At 47.2% G+C, this 26989-nt stretch overlaps 1 protein-coding gene across 1 annotated transcript in view; it reads left to right on the top strand.

Moving 5' to 3' along the window:
* The first annotated feature begins 1400 nt into the window (after positions 1 to 1400).
* Actbeta (inhibin subunit beta) overlaps positions 1401 to 26989 on the top strand; it is a 199644-nt gene continuing 174055 nt past the window's right edge. The window contains exon 1 of the mRNA XM_037429423.2: positions 1401 to 1960. Within this exon, the coding sequence (XP_037285320.1) occupies positions 1576 to 1960 (385 nt within the window). The 5' untranslated portion in view covers positions 1401 to 1575. The remainder of the gene's footprint in view (positions 1961 to 26989) is intronic.

The following is a 26989-nucleotide window of genomic DNA, read 5'->3' as shown; positions in this document are numbered from 1 at the left end:
GTTCGATACCGCCAGCGGCGGTCCCATTTTAATGGAGGCGAAATGGTAGAGGTTTATGTACAGTGCAAAGTCAGTGCACGTCAGCGAACACCAGGTGGTCGGCATTTCCGGAGCCCTGGACTAAGGCGTCCCCTATAATCATATCTTGGTTTTGGGACGTAAAACCGAACATGTTATTATTAATATTATCCACGTTAAATGAGTAATAGAAATTTTCCATTTCGATGAGAAACAAGCCCAGGCCTTCTGCGAGGCTAGCAGGTATTCGACCCTGGAGTGATGTCATCGCCTGACACTGTTTAGGAAAAAAAAACTATATAAATATCGTGTAGAGGAAGGAGTCTGTAACGTTGTGTAACATATCTAGTGCATCTTTAACACATGTAATATTATGTTGCAGAAGTGAAGAATCAAGACAGCTGTCAAAACTGTGAATTGCGCAATGAGTGGGCGCTTTAAAGGCATACCAATTACAAACAAATCAGACATATTTCTGCATCATCAACAGCAATAATATATACTAATAATCCACTCTGCTCTATTCTTGTGTGTAACCTTAAGAGACAAGAAGAGAGCAGAGTGGATTAGGGAACAAACGGGGGTTAATAATATCATAGTTGAAATCAAGAAGAGGAGATGGACATGGGCCCAGAGAAGGCAAGCGGGTTACGGGGAAACAGAGGGTTAGGTGGGCAGATGAGATGAAGAAGTTTGCGGGTATAAATCGGCAGCGGCAAGCACAGGACCGGGTTAACTGGCGGAACGTGGGAGAGGCCATTGTCCTGCATTGGACGTAGTCAGGATGATGATGACTATGATGACTAATAACATCTTGGGTTTCTGGTCCCAAAGTCACGATATGGTTTGAGAGACGCCATAGTGGAGGGCTCCGGAACTTTCTACCATCTCGTGTTCTTTGACGTACGCTGACATCGCAGTATGCGCGCGGGCCTCCACCATTTGGCTACCATTGAACTGCGACCTCCGCTTCTGGGGTCACCAGCAGCAGACCCATCAACAAAGTGAGCCACCGCGCAAGTTCGCCTGTTGTGGTCGTCTAGTGGGCCCATCGCTGATTCTCAATAGCAAGAATTGCGGCTCGGTGGGTCCTGCACAACCGTTCTTGCAGAAGACACTCAAGGATAGCTTGATATGGCCAATGGTACGCGCAAAAACATTGGTTTCTTTGCGGCATGGTTGACTCATGCACGCGAAAGCCGATTACGCTATTGCGTTCTACTCTTGAATTCGAAGCTCGAGCGTCCTCCAAGGTTTTTGGGCTTTGAACGAGCGCTGAGGCACGGTGGAAGGCCGAAGTGCATATGTTTGCGCGTTCATTACAGGCAGAAAGTGGTATTACACAGTGGCGCAGCCGTGGGTGACAGGGAAAGCCGGTGAGAGGAGCGCATCGGCATCCGAAAGGGAGAGCCGGGCCCTGACGGGACGGGGGAGAGCGGCGCGGAAGCGAAGGGCGGCGGCGTGGTCGGCGGCGGCGGCGCGGCGGCGGTGCCTTCAACAAGTGCTGCCCTCGGCACGGGACCCGGCGGTCGGTCCAGTCTTCATCGGAGATCGAGCATGGCCGGTGGCGCTCTCCAGGCGGCCCTCGCCGCCGCGCTACTACTCGCCGGCTGCGGAGGACGCTGCCCCGCCGGCGTCGACGGTCACGGCAGCGGCGGAGCCGGCGCGCCGTCGTCCGCACCGCTGGCCGGCGACGACCAGCGACAGCTGAAGCTGGACGCCGTCAGGCACCAGATCCTCTCCAAGCTGAGTCTGCGCGAGCGGCCACCCCAGCATCGGGAGTCCGCGCCGCCGCTAGCCCGCGAACTGGCCCTCGAGGCACTTCGCAGGGTTCACCTTCTGCCCGAACCGCGCGCACTCGAGGACCAAGGGGCGCCCGACCCGAGGCAGGAGGACGACTACTACGGACGCACGGCCGAAATCATCGCATTCGCCGAACCCGGTCAGTTCTTCTCCTTTCTCCCCGGTAATTTCTTTTTTTCCCCTCCACTTTCGGGACGACCGCGTTTGCTTGCGCAAGAGCGTTCTTCCCAGGTTTTCCCTATTTCCCGCTCACTTCTCTCCCCACGATACATCAGTCACGCAAGACGTCCGTTTATTTCCGCGTACACTGACCCGCGGGCGCTGAAGAGTGGGCCTGAAATTTAACGACGGAAGTCGAGATGGGAGCACTTACCACAGATTCGCGGTAACGGGTGTCGTTTTAGCGCGCTGTGCCGGCGACTCCGCCACCGGAACACGTGTTTACCTTTAGCGCAGCACAAATGTTCGCGTGTGGACTGTGTGCATGCGTTCGTCCCCTTGGAAATCGTTTTCAGCAGCGCGATTGTGGAAATGGTTGCACGATGCAAATGGTTACGTGTGCAGTTTGCACTGAACCTATTCTAGAGCATTTTAGGGATACTGGTTTTTTTTTCTCCTTGTCGGGTATCTAGCTGTCAGGAACTACTCATCATCAAATGCCACCTGTAAATTCTTTTAGTGGTCACCGGAATATGACACCAGAAAAATCGCACCGTATTCCCTGCAGTTTAAAGTTAAACGAACCAAAATTGTAAAGATTTATGGTTTCTTTGCTGGTTTACTGCGCACGTAATACCGAAGTGTTTAAATTAGTATGGGCGAAATCAAAAATGAACCATTTATAAATATCAACTGTATGCATTTATCTCACGCAATATTTTTATTTCATTTTCCGGCTATTTGTTTTGTTTGGTAGCAGCAGCTGGTACCCAACCACAAAGACTACAATCTATCTTACAAGCTATATGGCGGTTAATCCTTGTGTTATGAGGCCCGGTTAGGTTAATATGGCCAAAGAAGAAGTGTCCGGAAAAATATTAACGCACGTAAAGACGGAAAATATAAATAAACATTAGTTATTTCAAACTACGGCACTTTAAAATTAGGCACGGATATATCTTGCGTGCACCGAGATGGGAAACGCATAATGTGAAATCAAAACAAATTTATTTTTGAGTAGTATGAGCACACACATTCCAAGCGACGTGTTGAAGATTTAATTAAACGAGTCTCGCGCTTGTTTAATTTATTTACGATACGTTTAAAATTTTAGATAAAGTTAATATGGAAGTTTTCTGCTGTCGCCACATTTAATTTCCACAGCCGGGGATGCGTCGCACTCTGCATCGAGTTCTCGCTCACGGGTTGACGGTTCCGCGTCCCGTTTCGGAATCCCCCATTTCGGACGTTTGCTTGGCATCGCTTCCGCCTCAATAGTCCAGTGTCTGCGGCGCTCGTTCGCTAACACAAAGGTCGCAGGTTCGATTCCAGCATCTGTGGCCGCGTTCCGAAGGAGGCGAGAGGCTAGAGGAAATCAAGAAAATGCGAAAGTGCTAATTAATATTGTTGATAGTCCCTTTAAAATTGGAAGGACAGTTAAGTGCATGTGTAACTGTTCACTTGCAATGATCTGTTCAGCTGCAATGATCGTAAAAAAAAGCAATCAAAAAGAAAGTTTTACACTTATTTGCTCTTTATAGGGCACATAAGTACATTCGATGTACTTATAGTGATTGAAGCACATTCGATGAAGTGCTTCAGTCGGCACTACAGATGTACAGAGTTCATTAATCGTTTTGTTACGTCAAAGACATTTGTCGCTAGGTCTTTACAATAAGTTTTCTAACGATCATTGCGTTTTGGTAGATGGTTTTTTACTTACATTCCTTTGTCTCGAATATCTTTATGAGGTAAAAGGAGTAGAAGCTCGGGTAAGCTGATTTACGACGTTGTTTTGCTCAATCATCGAAAAATCGTGTAGTTATGTTTTTTTTAGTTTTTGATGAAGAAAAGATCGGCGGGCAGAGAGGGGAGTGGCAAAAAAAAAAAAGAATCAGCTCCATAGTGCGCGGTATGTCGTGAAACATGTAGCTCGAAGAGTAGCGAAACACGTACCTATATATTATCGTTCGAGCAGAGACCACATGTTATTGTACCGATTCACATAATTCTAATGAAAAGTTATGCGGTAGAAACTCTGATACACAGTCAAGTACACTGCGACACTTGGGTCTTCACAGGGGTTTTCTTATACTTCGTGTAGTTAGCCTTCAGTGTACGTCGAAAAACCCCGGGTGGCCAAAACTCACCCGGAATTTGTTCCCACTACACCGCGCCTCATATACGCATCGTAGTTCTGACGTGTGAAAACCTTGAAGTTTACATTCTGATTTTAATTTCACTATGTCTAACATTATTCCACGAAAAAGGGCATTAGGTCAAAAAGTATTGATCTCGGGCGAGAACGATTTCGCGCGATCGGATTATTTCATCACGTTCCACTGTTTTGATTTAGCATTGCTACACACTTATTACGTGTGCCGGACTTCTCGATCTCGAATTTTTCTTTCGTAAGTATCGTTAAGTGTCCAGACTGGGCGAATTCATGATGTGTGTAGGTGGTGTAGCGGGGGGGGGGGGGCATCATTAAAGCGGCGATACTGGGAAATGGATAAGAATGTATCTAGCACTCGGCTAGTGCCATTACGCATCTGTATTATTTGCTTGTGTTTTCTCGCGCACTTTGTTTGTTTACTATTTCCCTTATAAATCTAAAATATTTTCGAAAGCTATATATATATATATATATATATATATATATATATATAAATATATATATATATATATATATATATATATATATATATATATATATATATATATATATATATATATATATATATATATATATATATATATATCAATTACTACGATAACACAAATGTAGACAAAATACACACTCATCGTGGTGTCCATTGATGTTCCGGAGAAAAGCATTGGGAATCGGCTAAATTACGGCCTATCATTCAAAATAGGGCAATTAGCACTTTATAGTCGCCCACCTCAGGTTGAATATTTGTAGTGAAAATTTCAAAGCGCTCATTATGTTTAATTGGAAGGAATGAAGAATACAATGAAAGAGGGCAGGGAGGCTAATTAATAAGACATCCGCTTGGATACCCTACACTGAGGGATTAGAAAAAATGACAAGAATGATGAGAGAGACGGAATAGAAGGAAATTAAAAAGAAACAGACACTAAATTCACTGTAGCGTGTAGAATTGCGTGAAAAATAAGCCTGTGCCCTGAAAGAAACCGCGTCAAGGTCGACTCCGTGTTCGCCTCATTATTCAACCAAAAGCGGGCACCACGTGGATGGGCCCTCTTCCCCGACCCCTTTTCACCACCCCTTTGATTAATGGACACGCTGAGGAAGACGGCAGCCTTTTTTAGCCGCCCTTCTTATGTACCGCTATCAGCTTTCAGGGTGATTATAGAGCCTAACGTGACTCAGGCACCATTCGCGTATACTCTATGCCTTGCACGTAGGACGCGGGTTGACCGTTTACAAGATCACTCTCATTGACCGCAAATTACGGCATTGGATGTGTAGTGCTGTTAATTGATAAGTGAATTACCCCCCCCCCCCTCCTCCGTAAGCAAAGCGTTGCGGAACCGCACGTCAACACATTATGGTTTGATATTTTTGTCACACCAAAGGGGACACCTGAACTTACAAAAAGAACTTGAGAGCACAGCATTTCGGAACCGCCAGAATCCATCATACGCGACATTCCAATTAGCAGTGCAAGCTGCCCCTCCCACACACCGGGGGTGCTATTCTAGACATTGTCGAATTCCGCCATGTTGTCAGACTCCGCCATTGATCGATGATAATTGGACAAGTGAGCTGCTACGACCCTTCTGATTGGCCGAAAATGCCACCATTACAAAATTTGACAATATGGCGGAATTAGGCAGTTCCAGAACACGCGTGCACGCAGACACACGCGCATGCACACACGCGCATGCATGCATGCATACATACATACACACACACATACATACATACATACATACATACATACATACATACATACATACATACATGCATACATACATACATACATACATACATACATACATACATACATACATACATACATACATACATACATACATACATACATACATACATACATACATACATACATACATACATACATACATACATACATACATACATACATGCAACCCGTACGTGCGCATTTATCTTTTTAGCGCAGGAGTTTTAGCAAGCTGTGTGCTACTTATGGCATACAGAACGTACCGCTAGTTATATCAAAGAAGTCGACAAGACATTCTTGGGAGGCGCCATTGGTGAATCAGTGGTCTAACCGTTCTTCACGTAAAATCTCTTTACGGGGTTGCATTGAGGATAATACAAATACTTGCTAAAACATATGCGTGTCTACCCTTTTTTTGTGTGTGTGAGAGCGTGAAAAATAGTACAGCAACAACGTAAAAAAAATGTCTTCTGAAATACTTTTCGGTGGCACGGACAGAGACAAAAGGGTGAAAATCCTCAGCGCCTTGAGGCTCTTTCGTACGGTTTGAAAGTTACTGCCAGCACACAAGGAAGTGGTACTCTTTCCTTGAACTTTCTGATGTTGTTCTCTGAACCATAAGTACCAGCACGCGTAATATGCTTGGTGGTTTTTGTGACCAAAACTGTCGGGTCAGTTCTTCGCAACCCGAATTAGCAATGTTAGCTTATAATAGCTACGTGACAAGCTTAACATATAAATATAAATAACGGAAAAGGAAACGGAAGAAATAAGGGCAGAAAAAACAATGTATAAAACGTTTGTTAAAGATGGTAGGCTGTAAGGAGACCAATCAACGATATGGCTGGCTGCTCTTACGTCGCACTGACGCACAAAGTGCTGAAAATTTAATAGCTCAAAGAACAAAAAAAAAAATCGTACAAGAGCGATACATACTTCTCGTTGTTAGACTTCATGCACAAAACAAACTTGCTCGTGTGCGTGCCCCGTGTCTTGTTGTTCTATTTGATTAATTATGTTGTGGCAAAGGGCGAATATGAGATAAAGAAGGTGCGATAACTGAATGTGGGATTCAAATCCATGGTGACTAGAGATGCTGTTGGGGTCATTGTTAATTGAACTTAGCACATTTTTTTTCATGTTATTGTGCTGTTGTGTAAAATCTACGTTGCGCGACACACCAATTGTTAAATTGATTTTCTGCGCCAACTTGAATAGAAACGAGAAGGGAGACAGGAAAGAGCGCACTGCAATCTTTCCTGTCTCCCTGTCCGTTTTTGTTTTCAAGTTGGCGCAGCAAGTCGATTTTTCAAGTATGAACCAACTAATGTGCGAAGAAGTATTGCTCCATCATTTGTCGTGACGTTACCGCAAGAATTTTGATTGACATATGTCTGTGTGTTGTTATTTCCCTAATGTCTCGACTTTAGTGTAAGAACGCTGTTTCACACCACTTAATCGCCGTACGCTCTTGCTCCTTGTGTTACTGGGAGAAATTTGTGTGTTATATGCTCGATCGTTTCCAAACCTAAGGGGCACTCGGCGCTTCACTTGTGTGCCGACGTGTGCACCCGTGAAATCAACAAAAAAAATTTTTTTCTGAGATTAGGGAGGCGTAGTGGGTTGTCGAGTTGTGTCAGTAAGGTGCCGCTGTGAGTGAGTCTTGCACGATACGTAGGTGCTCGTGCGATTCTCGCGTCGCACGCCCGCCACAATCTGACGACGTTCCTGGCATTTAGTGTGACGCTCACATTGACGCTGTTGCACGCGCAGTAGCAAAGAAGACGGCGAGCCGACGTCGCTGTCTGCGAGGAGCTCGTTCGGAACACATACTTGTAAGTCAGCGATTTCCTCGTTGCCAGGCAGCCTGGTAAGAGCCGACGTCGACCAACACGAAGTCAAACGAAAACAAACAAAGAAAGAGAGAAGTGATACGACTGAGAGTTTAACAGTGTTCGAAACGCGCAGAAAAAAAATAAGTAAAAAGATAAAGAAGAGAGAGAGAGAGATGAAGATGCAAGGAAAGACAGGGAGGTTAACCAGACGCACATCCGGTTTGCTACCCTGCACTAGGGATTTCTCCCCTAGCCATTTTCGTTTATTTTCTTTAGCTTTTTTTTCCCCCAAAAATATAAAGAAAATAAACGAAAATGGCTAGGGGAGAAATGATTAAAGAAAGCGAATAAGACGTGACGAAATAATAACGAAGTTTCGTCAAGAATAGAAATTGCCGAGGTTTATGACTACTTTATTTTGCGGCAGGCTGTATACGAGCAATCGAAAGCGCGAAAAAAACATATTCTTGCGTGCAACAAAACTAGTTAACTCGCGTTTAGCGAACGCAGGCGGGACTTGCCCCGCTTTTTACGCCGTCAGTCTGCAAGCGAGTGTAACCGCAACCCATACGAGCGAGAGTGGCGAGCGTCAGCGCATATACGCCCGCGTGCGACCACATCACGTTATATCGCGTTACGTGTGGATAATAAAAAGATAACCACAAAAGAGAAAATGAACGACTAAGGGGGGTTAGTGCAGGTAAATGAGTGAAACAGAGAACACAACGAAGAGATGGCCGTCAGAGGGATTCGAAGGGCGCTCTTTTTTCGGTCGCTTCTACGGTATCACAAAAGGCGTCAAGTTGCGTGTGCGCGCGTGCTTTCGAGGGGGTTCGGTCGTGTTCACGCTACTCGATCGCGTGCTGTAGTAAAGGGGGGGGGGGGGGGGAGTGGTTCTTGGGACATGAAAGAAATCACGGCATATCCACGGAGTGAATGATGATGAGTGGGGCGAAGAGTCCGTCAGCCTATTCGTGCTTCCGTGCGTCCGTTCGTCCTTGCTTCTGTCTGTCCGCGCGACCATCCATGCATCCATCCGTGCGTTCGTCCGTCTGCCCTTGCGTCCATCCATCCATCCGTCCGTCCGTCTGCCCTTGCGTCCATCCATTTATCCGTCTGTCTGTCTGTCTGTCTGTCTGTCTGTCTGTCTGTCTGTCTGTCTGTCCGTTCGTCCGTCCGTCCGTCCGTCCGTCCGTCTATCTATCTATCTATCTATCTATCTATCTATCTATCTATCTATCTATCTATCTATCTATCTATCTATCTATCTATCTATCTATCTATCTATCTATCGTTGTCTTCACTTTTGATGGCGCCGCGCTAATTCTGCGAGTTCGCCAGTTGCAGCAAAAGCGTCGAAACGCCGACGTCAGCACATCGTGGGTGCGCAGCGCAAGTGAATTCCCGCCACGAACGTGAGCGGCAGCCGCCGCCGAGGAGCGGGCCACTGACCCGGCGGAAGCAGACGCACCGGTGCGCGCAGCAGTGCACGCTTTATTACCTGCGCCGCGAAGACGAACGATTCTCGCCGCAGTTACCGTCTCGCCCAATTGCGTGCAGTGCGGACGAAGCCGCGAGTGTGTCAGTGGGGCCAGCCGTGGCTCGTCACGCGGGGCGTGACCGCGCACCGGTCCGGCGGCGAGACGGCGTTCGATGTTGCCACCGTAGGAATGCGTAACCCTTTCATGCGCCGAGTTCGCGTCATCGGTACGATAAAAACAAACAGACAGGAGAAAGATGGCCAGAAAGCGTGGGAGAATCGAAACGAGCCTGAAGGCGGCGTTGGGTACGAAGCTTGTTGTGCCTCTGCGTGTGGCGCCTATCGCGCGCATCCGGGTTTTCTTCGAGAGAGACGTTGTACGGAACTAGCGTGACCTCGCGTACGGTGCGGTGAAATTGGCGGCGAAAAAAAAAAAAGAGAGAGAGAGAGAGGACACGGTGCTACTCTCGGCCGTATTTACAAGGCCGACAGTGTCGATGCGCCAGCAGGGTTTAACCGGTGAAGCGGTTGCTGGCAATTGACTGGTGCGACTAGACAAATTAATAATACAGCTACCGTATATATAAACGACTTCCCTGGTTTCTTGAACTAGTAAAAAAATAAAAATGAAACGTAACTTAAGTTTACTCTTCGGCTGCATGCAACAGAGGTCAAGGACGAGCGCCTCTGCGATAAACGTCACGTGTTTATTGCTTCGGTAATTAGGCAGCCTCATCTAACGAGCCTTACCGAGTTTGCTTCGTTGTAAGGGGTGCGTTTGTTGCCACCCAAGTTACCGACCTGTATCACAAAGGGCCCGAATGGTATGAGTGGACTGGGAACTTAAGTTCTGCGGAACTCAGGTGATTCGGTAGATTTATTATATTCAGCAGGCAAAACACACAGTGTGCATGAAACTGCCTTGTTGCAGTGTGAAAGCCTACTCTGCAGATTGGGCTTTCTTCCGTGGGGACGCTCAAATGGCCGAAAAATTCATTTCTCTACCTGGCATCTAAAAGCTTTGCGCAGACGGAAATTAAAAAAAAATGAAACCAGAAAAAAAAAGAAAGGAGAAGAAACGTAGCGCGCGTAGGGACGCTAAGTGACCAAAAGTTATTTTGAGTTACTCAACACATGGAATACCTCATAACTAGATACTAATTATGTTTACGTGCGAATATTACAGAGATAGAGAAAGCATTCTACGCAAAACGACAGCTGCCGCTAATTAATTTTATTCTGTTTTGTTTGCGAACAGAAGCATATACGGTGCTCTAGTGTACGGTGTTCCAATATAAAATGCTCTAGTACACATCGTTCCAGCATGTTCCGTTTTCAGTAAAAGGCTACACTGTTCTTAGTTTTTTTTTTGTCGAACTGTTTGCATCGATAGGTACGTATGATCATCAAGCTTAAACCAAGGAACACTAAAGTGTAACAATCAATTAGCTTGGATGAGTAAATGGTAGCTCACTAATGTAGCTCATTTGATCATCGTAGGCTTATTAACAGAAAAGAAAATCAATCAAACTGATCTCAGGTCCTTTCAAAGGACAACGCTCCTCGTATTCACCAATTAGGAGCTACATAGGCCGTAGTTCACTCTGTCGAAATCGATGACCACATGGTTATCGGTGCGAGAATTTCAAGGTTGTCGTCTTCTCGCCTACCGAAGGCCTTCTCGCGGTAAGAGGCGTGATTTGCTGTTGTGAAAGAGTAATTTACCAATGAGAGAAAAATCTTTTTTCCTCTTTAGTGTACCTTTGAACCATTGAATGCCCCTTTGTTGCTGCTGCCTATACATCTCATTTTTTTAGTTTCTTCCATGCCCCGTCTGTTCTTTCTGCGACAAGTCGCGAGCCAAACAGCCCGTGCACGCCCGCAGCAATCTAGTACACTCGTTACTCAGACAAGATGGGGTAGCGGAATGTCGAAAACCGGTGTTGGTGACCCCCCACCACCTGCTTTGATTGGTTAAGGAGTGATACAGGTGTGGGAGAAGCGGCTTGACGCCTCCCGCTGCGTCAGCGGTAACCAACGTTGGTGGACCTACGAGGAGTGGCCGACCGCACCTCGCAGAGCCAAACTAAGTGGGTGAGTGAGTGACAGATGGTTAAACAGAGAGCGGGGTATCAGCCGCCGCGTGTGACACGTAGTGTTACAAAAAGGATACAACGCGCCTAGTGAAGTGCAGCGCGTATATTGATTGAACCCTGTGCCACTCTAAATACACAGCGATGCCTCGTCAAGATTCTCACTGTTCAAAAGAATACCGGAGTCTCTTTAACCTGTCCGCACCGTCAAGACCCTTGTCCGGGCATGAACTCGTCGAGGCATACCAACGTAATAAAACAATTATAACGTATGATCCGTGCATGATACCGTGAGTTGCTTCTGTACCACCAAAGTAGCCGAAACCAAGCATATCGTTTGTATACCTTGCGAATTTCGTGGGACTAGTTAACATGGTGTACCATGCTGTACCATGCTGTCTTTCAGTACAAACAGACGCCTTTGGTAATAAGAGCGCACAAAGCATATATATATATATATATATATATATATATATATATATATATATATATATATATATATATATATATATATATATATATATATATATATATATATATATATATCACGGTTGGTTATTTTTCATCCACTTTTCTTTCTTTTTATTTACATTCCATTGGTTCAAATAACTTCCCCTGTACATTCCTTGGCATTACTGTGTGTTAGAACTCATTAATATTGTGTTAAAACACGGAAAAACGAGCCCTTATGTATACACTTCTTTCCCTTATTTCATTAAAACGAGGGTCTCGTACTGGGTTCAAATCCCGGCTGCGGCGGCTGCATTTCCGATGGAGGCGGAAATGTCGAGGCCCGTGTGCTCAGATTTGGGTGCACGCTAAAGAACCCCAGGTGGTCAAAATTTCCGGAGCCCTCCACTACGGCGTCTCTCATAATCATATGGTGTTTTTCGGACGTAAAACCCCACAAATCAATCAATCAATCAATCAATCGAGGGTCTCGTACTGGCAGACTTGGTGTCATTAGGTTGTATACGAGGGACTATTATTCAGCTGCCCGCTCATAATAAGTTCACGTGCTACGTGACGCCAAACATGCGCATAAAAGAGTGTTTTCACACTCGTCGCTTGGCTTATAGATGGCGCTGACTGTCACTGCTACTTCTAAATTCACATATAAACCCAACAAAGTGGATGGATGGAAGGCCGCTGTGGTAGCTCAGGGGTTAGAGCATCGAACGCGTTATTCGAAGGTCGTAGGTTCGATTCCTGCTCACAGCTGGCTATTTTTTCATCCGCTTTTCTTTTTTCTTATTTACATTCCATTGGTTCTAATAACTTCCCCTGTACATTCCTTGGCATTACTGTCTGTTAGATCTCATTAATATTGTGTCGAAACACTGAAATACGATCTTTTAAATATACACTCCTTTCCCTTATATATATATATATATATATATATATATATATATATATATATATATATATATATATATATATATATATATATATATATATATAATCTAACAGACAATAATGGAATGTATAGGGGAAGTTATTAGAACAAATGTAACGTAAATAAGAAGAAAGAAAAGTGGATGAAAAAATAACCAGCCGTGAGCAGGAATCGAACCTACGACCTTCGAATAACGCGTTCGATGCTCTCGAGCATCGCAAGCTGCGACGTTAGAGCTGATCTCGTGCGAGCGCCGTTTTCGTGAGGGACCATCCTTGTGCAGTCAAGGCCGAGCATGCGCGAACGTGCACGTATTCATTATCCAGTTCCGGAAAATGCAAACTCTCTTGTTGACCTTCAAATGCTACTGCTGTCACGTACTGATCGCCAGAATGTGCTCTATCAAAACGGCTGCCGCAAGAAGGGTGAGCGTGCACTGGCCGCAAAATTAGATTATCTATCTATCTATCTATCTATCTATCTATCTATCTATCTATCTATCTATCTATCTATCTATCTATCTATCTATCTATCGATCGATCGATCGATCTATCTATGTCGGCGACGATGGATTAGTGATTAGATGGTCCAACTTTCTGAAGCCCTCTCCTATGTCGTCCCTCTCGATCATATCGAGGTTTTGGGAAATAAAATCCCTGATAATATTATCTAATATTCGAGGTAGCGCTTAGTTCCCTTTCACGTGGTGAGGCAACAATTAGGTTTTGAGTATGACTATATGATCATGCAGCACGACGTAGCAGACGTCTCCGGAAAATTCGACTCTCTGGCGTCCTTTACCGTCCACTGACGTGGCACACTACCAATTCCTCTAGAATTTTGGCTCCATCAAAATGCAATGGCTTCGGCAAGGAAACCCGCGACCTTTGCGATCAGCAGACGAGCTTTAGCCACTGTACCACCAAGGAGGACCGTGGCTTGCTCCAGAACTCAAAAACTACCTTGCCTGAAGCTCTAACTTAAGCACGGCCTTTTTTAGTTGTTTCGTGTCATTGCTGTAAGCATCACAGCTGCTGTCGAGGAGATGTTATTTACGTGAACCTGGACAGACAGACAGACAGACGGATAGACGGACGGACAGACACACCGACTTTATTAGTGTGACATGCATGGCCTGACATTGCGTGACCACCCTTTCGACAGACAATTGTGTGGGTCACGTGTCCCATTATTTAAATTCTCTTCTCACTGCCCATTTCCTCATCACTGTTTATACACAATTAGATAGACGCCTTCATCATTACACTTTTGACTCCCACAATAAAGCAATGCCAAGCGGCAATCCGGCATGCGATCCAATACTCGGAACCACGACAAGTCACTTCCGCTTCCTTCTTGCGCAGCGCACACAGCGCACCACGTATACAAACAAGCGCGCGAGGACCCTTAATTGAATCACTTATCAAGCCCTTCTCGGTAGTCGAAATAAAAGGCACTCCAAAAACACCACACGGGCGGCCGCAGCACAGAAGAAACTAAGGAGAACGAGGAGGGAGGGGGTGCAACACGAAAAAACAAAAAGCTTTGGAGAGCAGCCATAGGCCGGTCCCGTACATTCCTTGAGACTTCGTGCCGCGTCTCATGCAGTGGGTGCACTGCGGGACTCGGATGTCCCAGTGCCCTCCTGTACCGTTAGTGCAGTGCGATGCAACGGCGGCGACGTATGCGGGGGGAGAAAAACTTTTTCCCGGCTCGCCGGCGGGCCCGGCCCGGGTCTGGAACGTCACCCCCCATCCCCTCTTTGCCGGTACCCCACTCCCCCTCTCTGCTTCTCTCGCGTCCTTTATCGAGCGCCCTTTATCTCCTACAGTCTCAGCCGCCGCTCCCGTCTCTTCCTCGAGCGTGCGAGGAGAAAGGGGATGGCGGGAAGGAAAGGGAAATAAGGAAGAAGTAATAGGGTGACAAGGATACGAGAGAAGCGGCGGGCGCGGAGAGGACACTCGGGAAACCGCGCGGGGGCCCCGGGCCCTATCGATTCCCGGTGGCGAGACGCGTCGCTTCCCTTTCCTCGGAGCAGCCCCCATCGAGAACTTAGTTTCCCTAGCGATCTTCTCTACCCGTCCGAGGACGAGTCTGTATATGTACGTGCTTGTGCGTGTGTGTTCGCGCCGGCTGCTGAGGCGGTACCGCTGCCTCATCCCTGCACGCGGCGGGAGTGCGGCGCTCAAATACCCGGCGGCGCCAGTCATGCGTGCGCATGTCGCAGGCGCACGCACGCTAGAGCGAGCGAGCTGCGCCGAGAGACCTTGGTCCAGATGCTGCGCACAAACACGTCACCCCCTTTGGTGGCCGTGTTCGTTCGCTTTCTTTTCCGTAGATAATTTGGAACCAGTTATTGTGAGACGATAATCATTGATAACCGGTGATAAAACGTCAATATTGAATACACTGGAGGGCTTATGCCCTCTCCAGTAATGCCAACGATGAGCTTACACCACTCCCAGATTGTGATCTCCCAACTGTTCTTTTCATAATTTTCATGCAACGTGCCAAGTTTATTTGCATAGACTTTATTTACTCCCGCTGTCACAGTTCAGGAAAGGTGAGAGCTTTTCTTCCTTTTGCTCAATTTTGTTGAACATTATTTCGCATAAAAGAAAGAGAAGCAGTTTAGAACACAAGCTACAGTGAGAGAGAAAGAGATAGAGAGGGAAATGTTTTGATGGAGTGTTGGATACGTTAGTCTGGCTTTTCGAACGACATCATACTCTAGGTGCTCGAAGATGAATATGATACACTCACTGGGAAACAAATTATAAGACATACAGCCACACACACATCAACAAATTGCACTACTGTTATGACCGGCATCGGTAGGCGCCATGCTGTCGCTGAGAAGCGTAGCCGGGCCGCGTTCCCACGCCTGGAACCCAGGTTTTCTTGGAACCAGCGTCGAGATCTGACGGGGGAGCGGCGCTCTTTTAACCCTCAAACAAGTAGCCGACTCGCCGAATGCTTATGCCCGCCAGGTATTGTCCCGGCTAGCCGGCGGATGAGACGTCGTGTCGCCACGAAGCTGTAAGCCGTTCCAGAGGGGACAACAAAGACAGCGTCTTCCTTTGAAGAAACGGCGACCGCCGCCACAAAGTGCCCTGCTAATTGAGCAGACAGATTGGCGGACCGTTTGATGTCTGCTGTCCGAAGCTGGGGACCCCTCGACCAGTGACACACACGACGAGCAAGAGCCCTCTGGCGCCACCTTTAAGTGCAGTGATCTTGACTCGAAATTGGGAACGTCCATGGTGGCGTTCCGAGAGGTACAAGCGGCGAGCCAGGTGTAGAGAGGGGAAACGAGCTGCATTACCCCAACGAAAAACGCGGTTGCATTCGACGACTTCGGGAAAGCGGCCTTGCCCGATGGGTCAAAGTCGAAAGCGCAGAGTGACTAAATACCGCGTAGGGGAGAACACAAAAGAAAAATGGCACAGGTTTCACCCCTGCTCCTCGCGTCCCTTTCCAATTCTTGAGGGGAACAGGCCGAAGTGGAAAATGAGGTGTGACAGCAGGACACAGCCTAACGTTCGTTTGTTTAGTAGCCTCAGACGTGCAGGAAAACCGCCGGGACCGCGACCCCATCGTGTACGATTAAAGGAACCACGAGAAAAGGGGGAACGGTCAGTTCGAGTAACTTTTGCACGGGCGTGTCAAATATTGTTACTCAGTGTTGCATTGGAAATGCAGATTTGAGCCACTTTATATTTGGTAGGTTACGTGATGCGGTGGAAAATTTTCAGAAAGAAACCCGCCGAGCCAAAGGCTGAAAGTCAGCATTGAATCAGTTTAATCACGAGTGCGAAAATTTGCGTAAGGTAAAAACCGAGAAAAAGTGTTATTTTCGAGTGTTTTTAAGGTTTAGTGTTATATCGTATGCCTTCACTGTCAAGTGGATTTGGAGTGAACGAGCATTTGAAGGAAGATGTTAACACAGACCAAGTGATTCGTAAAATGATTAAGTTTGGCGCGACACGGTAGAGTTTCCGTTGCGCGCATTGAGAATATTATTGCACGGTTTTGGCATAAAACCTATGCAATTGCTTTTTAGGTGTTTTTGCCTAGAATTACTTTCCTGTTGTACACGGTGTGTTACAACGTAACGTTTGATTGAGAATTTAGAAAAACTCGGAGGGATTATGCGTTTAGTTAATAGTGCCGTGTATTTTGCAATGCTGTAGAAATTAGAGTAATTGATCACTCAGGAGAGCTCAGTAAGTTTTTTCTCTCAGAAGCGTTTGCATAAGCAGGTAATTTTAGGCAAATGAGCCTTTTAAAAAGCACTGTTGTCTCCTATGTTTTGTTGGCTATATTTTGAAGAGCGATTGGTCAGGTGATCATATGAGCGAAACGGTAAGCTTTTTCTAATTATGAGCAAACTAAGAGTATTTTGGCCACAGTGTAGGCCAAAGATTCAGAAAAGCTAGAGAGCTTTATGTCTCAGTGGTAGACAATTATGGGCGGCCGTAAACAAAGACGGACGTTCGGACAAAATTAGCGCTCACTGAATCCGAGTTCCTGACTGATGCTCTCAGCGGGACAGAACCGATGAAAGTAGACAGTGATTAAAAGGAGGAGGCAGCCTTAAGTGACGAGGCAATACTGATCGTCATCCGGTTTTGAAAGCTTCTGTTGACTACCGAGAATTAATGGTTCGGTGTTATGTGAGAGATCGAGGCCTAGGTGCCGTTCTATGTCAGGACGACAGTGGTAACAAGCAAAGCTGCACTTTACTTGAGCCAGAAATTGGGCTACAGGAGATAACGTACTGCGCTTCAGGAAAAGAGTGCGCTTGCCTTGTGTAGGGCATTCATCAGTGGCAGTGTTATCTCAAAGGGGCTAAAAATAAAGTAGGGACAGACCATTTTCCCCTTACTTGGCTGCAAACCGTGACATAAAAGAACAGTCGCCTTGTGAGGCAGAGCTTGATTCTTCAAAAATACAATTTTGGCATTAGGTAAAAGAAGGGCAAATTGAATGGAAATGTTGACACGCTCAGCCGCCATTCTGGGGTGCTCTTTCTGTATCAAAATTGATATTTTAGTTTTTTTTCGTGCATCTTATGTAAATTTGTAAGGTAGCACGTCCGGTTTTTCAGTTCAAGTGAGTCCTGAGAGTTTTGAGTGTGAGCTTTTGTTAAAGCTAGGAAATGAAAATTGGTTTCCATCCCTCTTTTGGCTTGGTTTGATCGAAGGGGGCCGAGTGCTTGCTTGTACAGGTGGTCGAGTATCAGAGATGCTGTCGAAGATTCGGCAATCACCCGGACCATGCCACAAGCGAAGGCCAGTTCCTGGCATTCAACTACTGACCTTTTCGTCGTCCCTGCGAGCAGCAGTGTTGACTGCTGCCCTCCGTGACTCATCTGGCGAGGGGGAAGCTGTTATGACCGGCATCGGTAGGCGCCATGCTGTCGCTGAGAAGCGTAGCCGGGCCGCGTTCCCACGCCTGGAACCCAGGTTTTCTTGGAACCAGCGTCGAGATCTGACGGGGGAGCGGCGCTCTTTTAACCCTCAAACAAGTAGCCGACTCGCCGAATGCTTATGCCCGCCAGGTATTGTCCCGGCTAGTCGGCGGATGAGACGTCGTGTCGCCACGAAGCTGTAAGCCGTTCCAGAGGGGACAACAAAGACAGCGTCTTCCTTTGAAGAAACGGCGACCGCCGCCACAAAGTGCCCTGCTAATTGAGCAGACAGATTGGCGGACCGTTTGATGTCTGCTGTCCGAAGCTGGGGACCCCTCGACCAGTGACACACACGACGAGCAAGAGCCCTCTGGCGCCACCTTTAAGTGCAGTGATCTTGACTCGAAATTGGCTGTTCACGTGCGCCGTGCATGCTCGTACCCCTCACCTGTTGTGTGTGTATGTGATTGGTGTTCCACTGAAGAAGGAGGAGCCCGACAGGGCTTATAACGGCGCCGCAGAGTGCAGGACGTCGCTCTGAACCAAGCAAAGGTTTAACCACCACGCTTGTGGTTTGTGAACTCTTAACCTCATGCTGTAAATATTTGTAAATAGTGCCATAAACCTTGTTTGTTTTTCGTATCCCCATCTTGTAAGCGGTCGTTTCCTCAACCCGAAGCTACACCACGCTACCACAGCACCAGGGATCGCAACACTACTTACCAAGTTTCATTGAGGATACTGGCCCGCAAGACGTCAAAACGCTTTCGTGGTGCGTAATACACATGCGTAGCTTGGCCTTGGAATTGACGGAATAGATGGAAACTTTATTGGGGTCCTGAAGAATTGCAACCCTGTTTTATAGGGGTTGGATCGCGGGCCGCTCCCACGTAGGGAAGGGGAGGCCTAGCCTCACCGCCGCAACGTGGGCCTTCTGGACAGCCTTGAGTAGTTGGATGAGGACCGGATTCGTGAGCATTAAATGAAAGGCATTTTCGGAAAATCCTTGTTTTTTTTTTTTTGTAAAGAGGGGCACCTCCAGAGCATGTGGTTAAAATAACCCTGACTGTGGCAGTCCAGACAAGGTTCCGAAACGTCAGAGTAATGGTATAGCTTACGAAGCTAGGGTATGTTCCCGTCTGAAGCATGCAAATGGAGATTGCCTGTGGCGTAGACAGATTTTCGTGTGGCAATGGCAAGGACCTGTGGCTTAATTGATAGTGCTTCGTGATCTCCTCGAAGGTGGTCAAAATGGCCTTAAATGAAGGCTGGGGGCTGATTCCTCTGTCTGAGAAGCACAAGTCTCGGCGCGGTAAGTGAAGCCTGGCGCCCTGGAGTGGGCTAGCTCGTTGACATTGGGAAGGCCCCCGACCTTCAAGCCAAGGTGAGCAGGGAACCAAATAATAGTGTGGTGGGTGAGTTCCTTGTGAGCGAGAGTTCTAAAAACTTCCTTGCTCACGGAACCAGAAGCGACGTCCCTAGCAGCGCATTTAGAGTCTATATAAATATCAGTACTTTGTGGAGCAAGGAGAGCTAGTGCAATGGCCATCTGTTCTGCTTTGTAAGAAAAAGTGGTTCGGACCAACGCTGAGGATAAAATCTGACCCTTACTATCTACAGCTGCTACTGCAAAGTGAGCGGAAACGCCGTGCTGGGCGGCATCAACTAAGCATGAAACAGACGAGTGGATGTGAGCTTGAACTCGATCCCATTGAAGGTGCAATGTCGCTTCCACAGACTGCGTCTCTAGTGCATATCGCCTCCAATCACACATAGCATGGTGTAGGTATTCTGGGACGTTGCATTCAACGTATCGTGGCGAGTCAGCTTAACCTCACTCTCGCAGTAGTTCGTATAAGTGACAAGGCGGAGTACGGTTCCAAAAGCTTGACTCGGCAATTTCAAACGGTGGTACCAACTAGGTTTCTGACATCTCGCAGATGCATTTTGGTGCAAGTTTTCATCGATAAATGTGCGGTGCATGCTATATCGTAGATGCTTATACTTCGAAGGAAAAAAAAAGGGGGGGGGGGGAGGAGGGGGTGGCAGTCGCTGGGACGGCAGAACAAATTTTGAACATCGACATGGATACAAACGCCGCTACGTCTTCATTATCATCTTTAACGGTGCCGCCCCAGATGAGATTAGTGAATTCTTTAATTTAGTGTCGTATGCGCATAGCACCATGTTCGTTATAGCTAATCTCTTTTCCTTCTTTTACTGGCCTGGTTTAAGGTAATTTTTTCAAAATAATAGTTAACAGGTAGTGGTGCTGCCAGAAACTTTGTTTTTAGAAAGAAAATAGAGCTCTAAATAGAGAGCGAGCGTGACACGTGTTTCTTCTAAGCTATCTTTTGTTTCAAAATATGCTCAATTTTTTTTCGAGAAAAACAGCCGAGCCATTCTGCATTTTGTTCAGCTCGTTAGAAATACAGCTCTCGTGTGTGTCAGTCTGCCCTTCCGTGGCCTGAAGAAAATGACCAATCGAGTTGATCATTAAACAAGTCGCACGCATGGACATCTGTCTCCCAACATAGACACAAATCGGTCCTTCATTCTTTAAAACACTAAAGCAAAACGGAAGAAGAGCTGTGAGAGTGCTCACGCGAAATCGTTTACGTTTCAGAAAATCTCGCAGAAAACTGTGCGGGCGCTCAAGCCGGTATCGACGGTGTCATTATGATTAATCTATAGTTTAGAACCTCGCGTTTGAAACAATTCAGCGTGATATCTCGGCGATACAGCTTTGACAAACGTGGAAAGTGCATTGGTCGCCTTGCTTAAAATAAAAGAGAGAGAGAGGGGAAAAAATGCACGATAAATTTGGTTCTGTGTCTTCAAAGTGCTCTAGTGAATCTTGCACAAGCACAATAGCAAACGTTGGCCCCCAACAATGAAGGATTATTTTTCGTATCTCACCATCAGCAAACATTTGCTATGGCAGCTCACCTCTCTCTCCCCGTCTCACACACTTGTCCCCGCGGGTAAATTGAAACCTGAGTCTCCGATATATGTAGTATAGCTATAAAGCCGTCGTTACTTTCCAGCACGTTTCCTTTGTTGAAAGAGCGTCACTACTACAACATCCATGGTGCAATAAAACCACCCGCCACCAGGAACCGTTTACAAACTCCCATCATACGCTCAATCACCACTTGGTTTCAATACCGGGCACGTACACGAGAACGAGTGTATCTCCACCTGTACGAGATAGTGGTCTACGTGCGGGTAGCTTAATATGTACCCCGCGCGAAGCGTAGTAGTGCGCGGACCAAGGCTCCATCACTTTCCACCTCGGGTGTACGTCGCTTACGTCACGTGGGCCGCGATTGTTGCCATTCGTGTCCGTGAACAGCCGTCTCAGTTGACCCGTTAGCCCTTCCGTGCCCTTTTCTTCTTTCTCCGCGTGGTTTATTGCCTTTTTATCGTAGTGACCCACTTATTTTTCCTCCGCGCACTCCCGCCGACGTCATCCGCTTGACGGGCATGTCCGGCGAGTTCGACAGGTCCCACGGTGGTGGACAGGCTTCTGTATACATGTATCACAAATAGGCTTTCCCGATCCCGGCCGGAGCGACTTTATGCGCGCGGTGATGGAGCTATAGTGAGGGGTATTGCCGAGCCATCGACGACTATGCGGCGACGCTATCGGTGCCGACACCGAAAGGGACCAGGCACGGAGCCAAGCAGATCGGCGCGGACGCGATCGTCGGTCGGCTGGACCATGCACGCACGTCCGGAGAGGGATTAGAGAAAAAGGAGAGTGAAACAAAAGAAAGGAAAAAAAAAGAGATGCGCCGCGAAATGAATCGAACAGTTGCGACAAAGCACAGAAAGAGCCGCATCGCAGAAAGTGGAGGGAGCCGTAATAGCCTTTGGATCTTTTCCAGCCGTCTCTTATCTCATTCACCGTTTCTTCTATGCCCGTCAGAATCACCAAATAAGTAGGAAGCGGGGGGTGGGGGGGGGGGGGTAGAGGAGGGAATGTTGAGATCAGAGTTGTGGCGTGTTGACTGTGCGAATATAAATTGCTGCCCGCCAGGTGGGATTATAGGGTGCCCTCTAAATTTGATTGTATATGCAGGCATCCGGGGATGCCTGCTGATAAAGCCACGCTATATATGCGGTGCGAAGCTCGCCCGTTGATCTACAAGGTCCTCCCCCACCCTCTCTTTCCCGTCGCAATTCATTCCTCATTTCACTCTCTCCCGATTCTCGGTACTCTGTTAAATCTTCTCCAGGAGATTGAACTCAATCCGCCTCATGAAACGTGGTGTATTGGCAACGTAAGGTCACTGTCTAGTTTAAACCCGAAATTTACGGCAGTTGTGAACGTCATTCCTGTTTGGAGAAGCTTTATTTCTTTGGCTATATACACCCAATTGTCACGCTCATCATTACACCCTTCTCGAGTCGGGCGCTCCGTATAGCGTGCACCCCTTTTAAAAGCCCCTGGAAGTGGTGGGGCTATATAGGCTTCCTTGTTTGCACTTAATTTAAATTCTTCCTCCTTGCGCAAAGCGAGAAGCTGTCGGATGATTCCGCATGCAAGGCGTGCGGTCGGCTACTGAATAATGCGCTCTCCGCAACCCTGCGCCCATTCTAGTGCTTTACGTCTGCAAAAGGCGAGGCCTTCCGACTACTGTTCACACGGCCATGCTGTAGTTGGAGTCGCCTGGCACGTTCTTTTTCTCTCTTTTTTTTTCTTTCGAGATATAGTCGCCGATGCGAAAGCAGCCGCAGGAAAGAAGTTCAAAGGCGAGGCGGCATAGACCCCCCCCAGTGGTTGTAATCTGAAGCAGCGCACTGTTAAATGAAAAATCGCAGAAGGTAAGACTGGGCTAAAGACAAGACCATGTACAAAGCTGACAACAGCCCTAAATACCCACTGATTTGATAAGCAGAGATCATAATGATGGCGATGATGATGACGGTCATCATCACCATAATATTACTTTTTTGTTTATGCACGAAAAAAAGAGAAAAAGAAGAAGAAAAAAAACACGCTAAGGTAGGCCACTGTAGAACCGGCTATCATATTAACATGATATCAATACTGAACAAACACACATCAAGAAAAACTAGAGTTAATAAATGATAAAAAATAAAAATAACTATAAGTACTCTGTACACATACAAGTGGCGTATAACAAGCAGTGTCCACGCATCATACGGTGAAGCAGCATTTGTTCTCGTGCTGCTTTGTTAAAAATAAAGAACTTTGAGGGTTATTGTACCTAAACATCCAAAATGCGACCGCCACGACGCTCGGCAGGCTAACCAGCAAACTCGTGGGGAACAATGCAATGCCTTGGCTTATGAACCTGCACGGGCATTGACAAGGAGATGGGGTGCAGGTGCTATTTGCTTATTGGGCACTTGTACCCCTTCTGAAGTCACACCAGCGCTTGATTCCCACGCTATAGCCACCTTTCCCGTTCGTCGCGGCACAACTGAGTTTGCCCCCGCGACACAAAATCCTGCCGTAGCCCATGTCACCCACCCTTTCGTCCACAACACTTATCGTGTTTCATTGCGGCTCGGTAGCTATAGTTAATGGTGGTGCTGAGCGACCGGCCACGGTTTCGATGCACGGCCGCTATAGACCGCAACACGATCACGAATCCTGCGAGAAAATGTCCTCGAAGACACTGTCTGTGTTGTCTTTTGTCTGCTCTGCGCTGGTTGTTGAGGATGGATTACCATCTGGCCCAATTTTAAACTCTGCGTCACTGAAAAGCCTCCTATCTTAATCAAATGAAATCGCCCTAATGAAAAAAAAAATGTCTAAAAAAGAAAATCTTTCTTCCGCACATACCTCTCAGAAGAAGCTTGTTTCTAAGCTTAATAGTGCTGAGCAGTGTTAAAGAACTTCACGCACTTTTTCGGTGTGTACATAAGCTCGACGTACCAGCGTACATGGTTGTCAACTCACTTAAGTCGTTCAGCATGTGTCCATTGCCACTGTCTCGACGAACATCCGTGTCCACAGAGTATGTGCCCGAATAGGCGATTCACTGCTGGCGGATGTTTTCAACCTGTAAAAAACTTGAGACACTGCAAATGTCAAAGTGGACGTGTCAAACCGAGGCAAACGGGATGCGGCATTAACTTATATTAAAGCGATCCACCTGAGCTATCACATTGGAAGAAAGCTGCGTATCCAACCACCTGTTTCTTGCCATCTACCACTCCGAAATATGACAGTACCCATAATAGCGCGTAATTCACGTGAGTGAGACTCCACGTCTAAATAAATGTAACAATAACATGCGATAGTAACAAATTGCTCTTCTGTTACAAGAAGCACGAGTTGCACTAACGTCGTTTATCGTGTCAAGTCCAGAATGTAAAGTCGTTTACATCCTCTCATGCTAAATCGATATTCTCGATGCTGGACTGCTGAACAGAAGGCCGCGGGATCGAATGCCGACGGTGGTGTTCCAATGTCGACGAATGCTGGGCGTCCGTGTTCTTAAATTTAGGTGCTTCCTAAAGAACCCCGGATAGTCTAAATTTCCGCAGCACTATAGTACGTTGTCTCCCGTAAACGATATGGTAGTTTCGGAACGTAAAGGCCAAGAATTATCATTGAGGAACAATTTTCACGGTCTCGCACAGTGGTCTGGTTATTCTACAAGATGGATGTTTCTATCAATTTTCAAAAGTCAATTGTAAAGGATTTTACACGCGATATCGGATATTATATGACGCGAAGGATTGCTGTTACATGACTCGAAAGGGCCCTTAAACCACTGCGATTTCTCAAAGACAGCGCTTTCTTGGCCGCCTTGGTGGAACGGCGGCTCTGGTGGTCCGCTGCTGACTTAGAGGTCGCAGGTTCAATCTTGGCCACGGCTGTCTCATTTTTATGGAGGCGAAATGTTAAAGCCCTTGTTCTGTGCAACGTGAGTGCAGAAAACAGAACACCAGATTGCCGAAATTTTCGGAGCCCTTCTCTGTACGGCTTCTCTTCTATTCATGTTGCGGTTTTGGGATGGTGGTGGTGGTGGTAATGGTGGTGTTGCAGCAGGTGGGGTTAGGGGGTTAGCCTGGCCTGCATGGCCGGCAATTGTTCCGCCTGAGCATCTCCTGAATTTGGAAAATGTCACCACGTGTCATACAGCCCAGTGCGGTTTTGGGACGTTAAACCCCAGGTAATATTATTATTGTTATTGCTATCATTACACTCTCTACTCATGTTCTCGTGAAAACAACGTGGATAATGTCAGCACTAACGCTGATTCTGCGAGGGTTTCGCGCTGTTAAGTTAAAACGCTGTTATTTCTGCTAGCTCGATTGAAAGCGTACAAAACGAACTGAACTCGGTTGGTCGCGCACGAGGAACACATTCACAACTGATATCTTTTGTATATACGGACCAATCTAGAGCTTATTTCTAGATGACGTCACTTACAAAATACTGCTGCCGTTCCAAATACTGTCCTATTGATTGATTGGTGGGGTTTAACGTCCCAAAACCACCATATGATTATGAGAGACGCCGTAGTGGAGGGCTGCGGAAATTCGACCACCCGGTGTTCTTTAACGTGAAATACTGTCCTATAAAGACAGTATAATGCCAGGAGAGAAAAACGGGCTCGGGAATTTATTTCTTTGTATTTTCTTCCGATGGAGGCGGAAATGTTGTAGGCCCGTGTGCTCAGATTTGGGTGCACGTCAAGGAACCCCAGGTGGTCTAAATTTCCGGAGCCCTCCACTACGGCGTCTCTCATAACCATATAGTGGTTTTAGGACGTTAAACCCCCCATATCAATCAATTCTTTGTATTTTCAGAGCTTGTTGAACGGCCCCTTAACAAATCAACCGTGTATGCAGCGCCTACGTCCGACGGCGCGCTCAGTCAGTCAAGCGGTCCGGGCGACACGTGTTATTCAGACGTCACGCGGCTCAGTCTGCGTAATACGGGCAGCGAATGCGTAATTGGGGATGCCGCCGATAAAATCTCGACGCGGAATGCGTCGTCGCGTTACAACTTGTCGCGCTGCTACACACACACCCCCACGTGCGGCTGCACAATCGTCTATACGGCCTGTGCCTCACCGTGGCACGATCGTGGTTCTCGGAACCGTGAGAAGCCGGCGTTTGTCGTTCGCCCGTGCCCGCCGGGTGTGACGGAGAAGAGATAAGCGCCCATGAGTCGTCAGCATCCATTGACGCAGCCCCGTTGCCGATACTGTTTCAACGCCTCGGCCGCTCTGTGGCTTCGCGGAAAGGTGGCACGTAGTGGCATGCGCGCAGCCAGTAGTGTTGCCCGCGGGAGTGAAACAGAAAAGGCAGCGCAGCGGCGGGGCTGTCCACTCTTTGTAGATGCATTGCGTTCGACCGCAAGCGGAGTGATTTCAAGGGTGTGTGCTGCGATTCGGAAAGACGATTTTATTGTTGCTTGTTTTTTTTTTCCTGACACCGAAACGAGCCGCTTTTGTACTATGAATAAACGTCTGTTGATTGCTTTTATACTATCGGCGACCCGAGCCCCGCCGCGGTGGTCTAGTGGCTAAGATACTCGGCTACTGACCCGCAGGTCGCGGGTTCGAATCCCGGCTGCGGCGGCTGCATTTGCGATGGAGGCGGAAATGTTGTAAGCCCGTGTGCTCAGTTTTGGGTGCACGCTAAAGAACCCCAGGTGGTCGGAATTTCCGGAGCCCTCCACTACGGCGTCTCTCATAGTCATATCGTGGTTTTGGGACGTTAAACCCCAGGAATCAATCAATCAATCAACCCGAAGCGCCTGAGAGTAAACATCAGTTCGCGACGCGATGCGGGAATGCAGTGAATGCGCAGTGAAAAGAGAGGATGTGCGTATCAGATCGTCAGTAGACGTATCTGACAAATACATGTTTTGTAGCTTTGCAGCGGAGAG

The sequence above is a fragment of the Rhipicephalus microplus genome, chromosome 1 (assembly GCF_043290135.1).
Source record: "Rhipicephalus microplus isolate Deutch F79 chromosome 1, USDA_Rmic, whole genome shotgun sequence".
In the NCBI taxonomy this organism is placed as follows: domain Eukaryota; kingdom Metazoa; phylum Arthropoda; class Arachnida; order Ixodida; family Ixodidae; genus Rhipicephalus; species Rhipicephalus microplus.
Note: the sequence above shows the minus strand (reverse complement) of the source record. Positions and strands in the feature narration are given on the sequence as shown.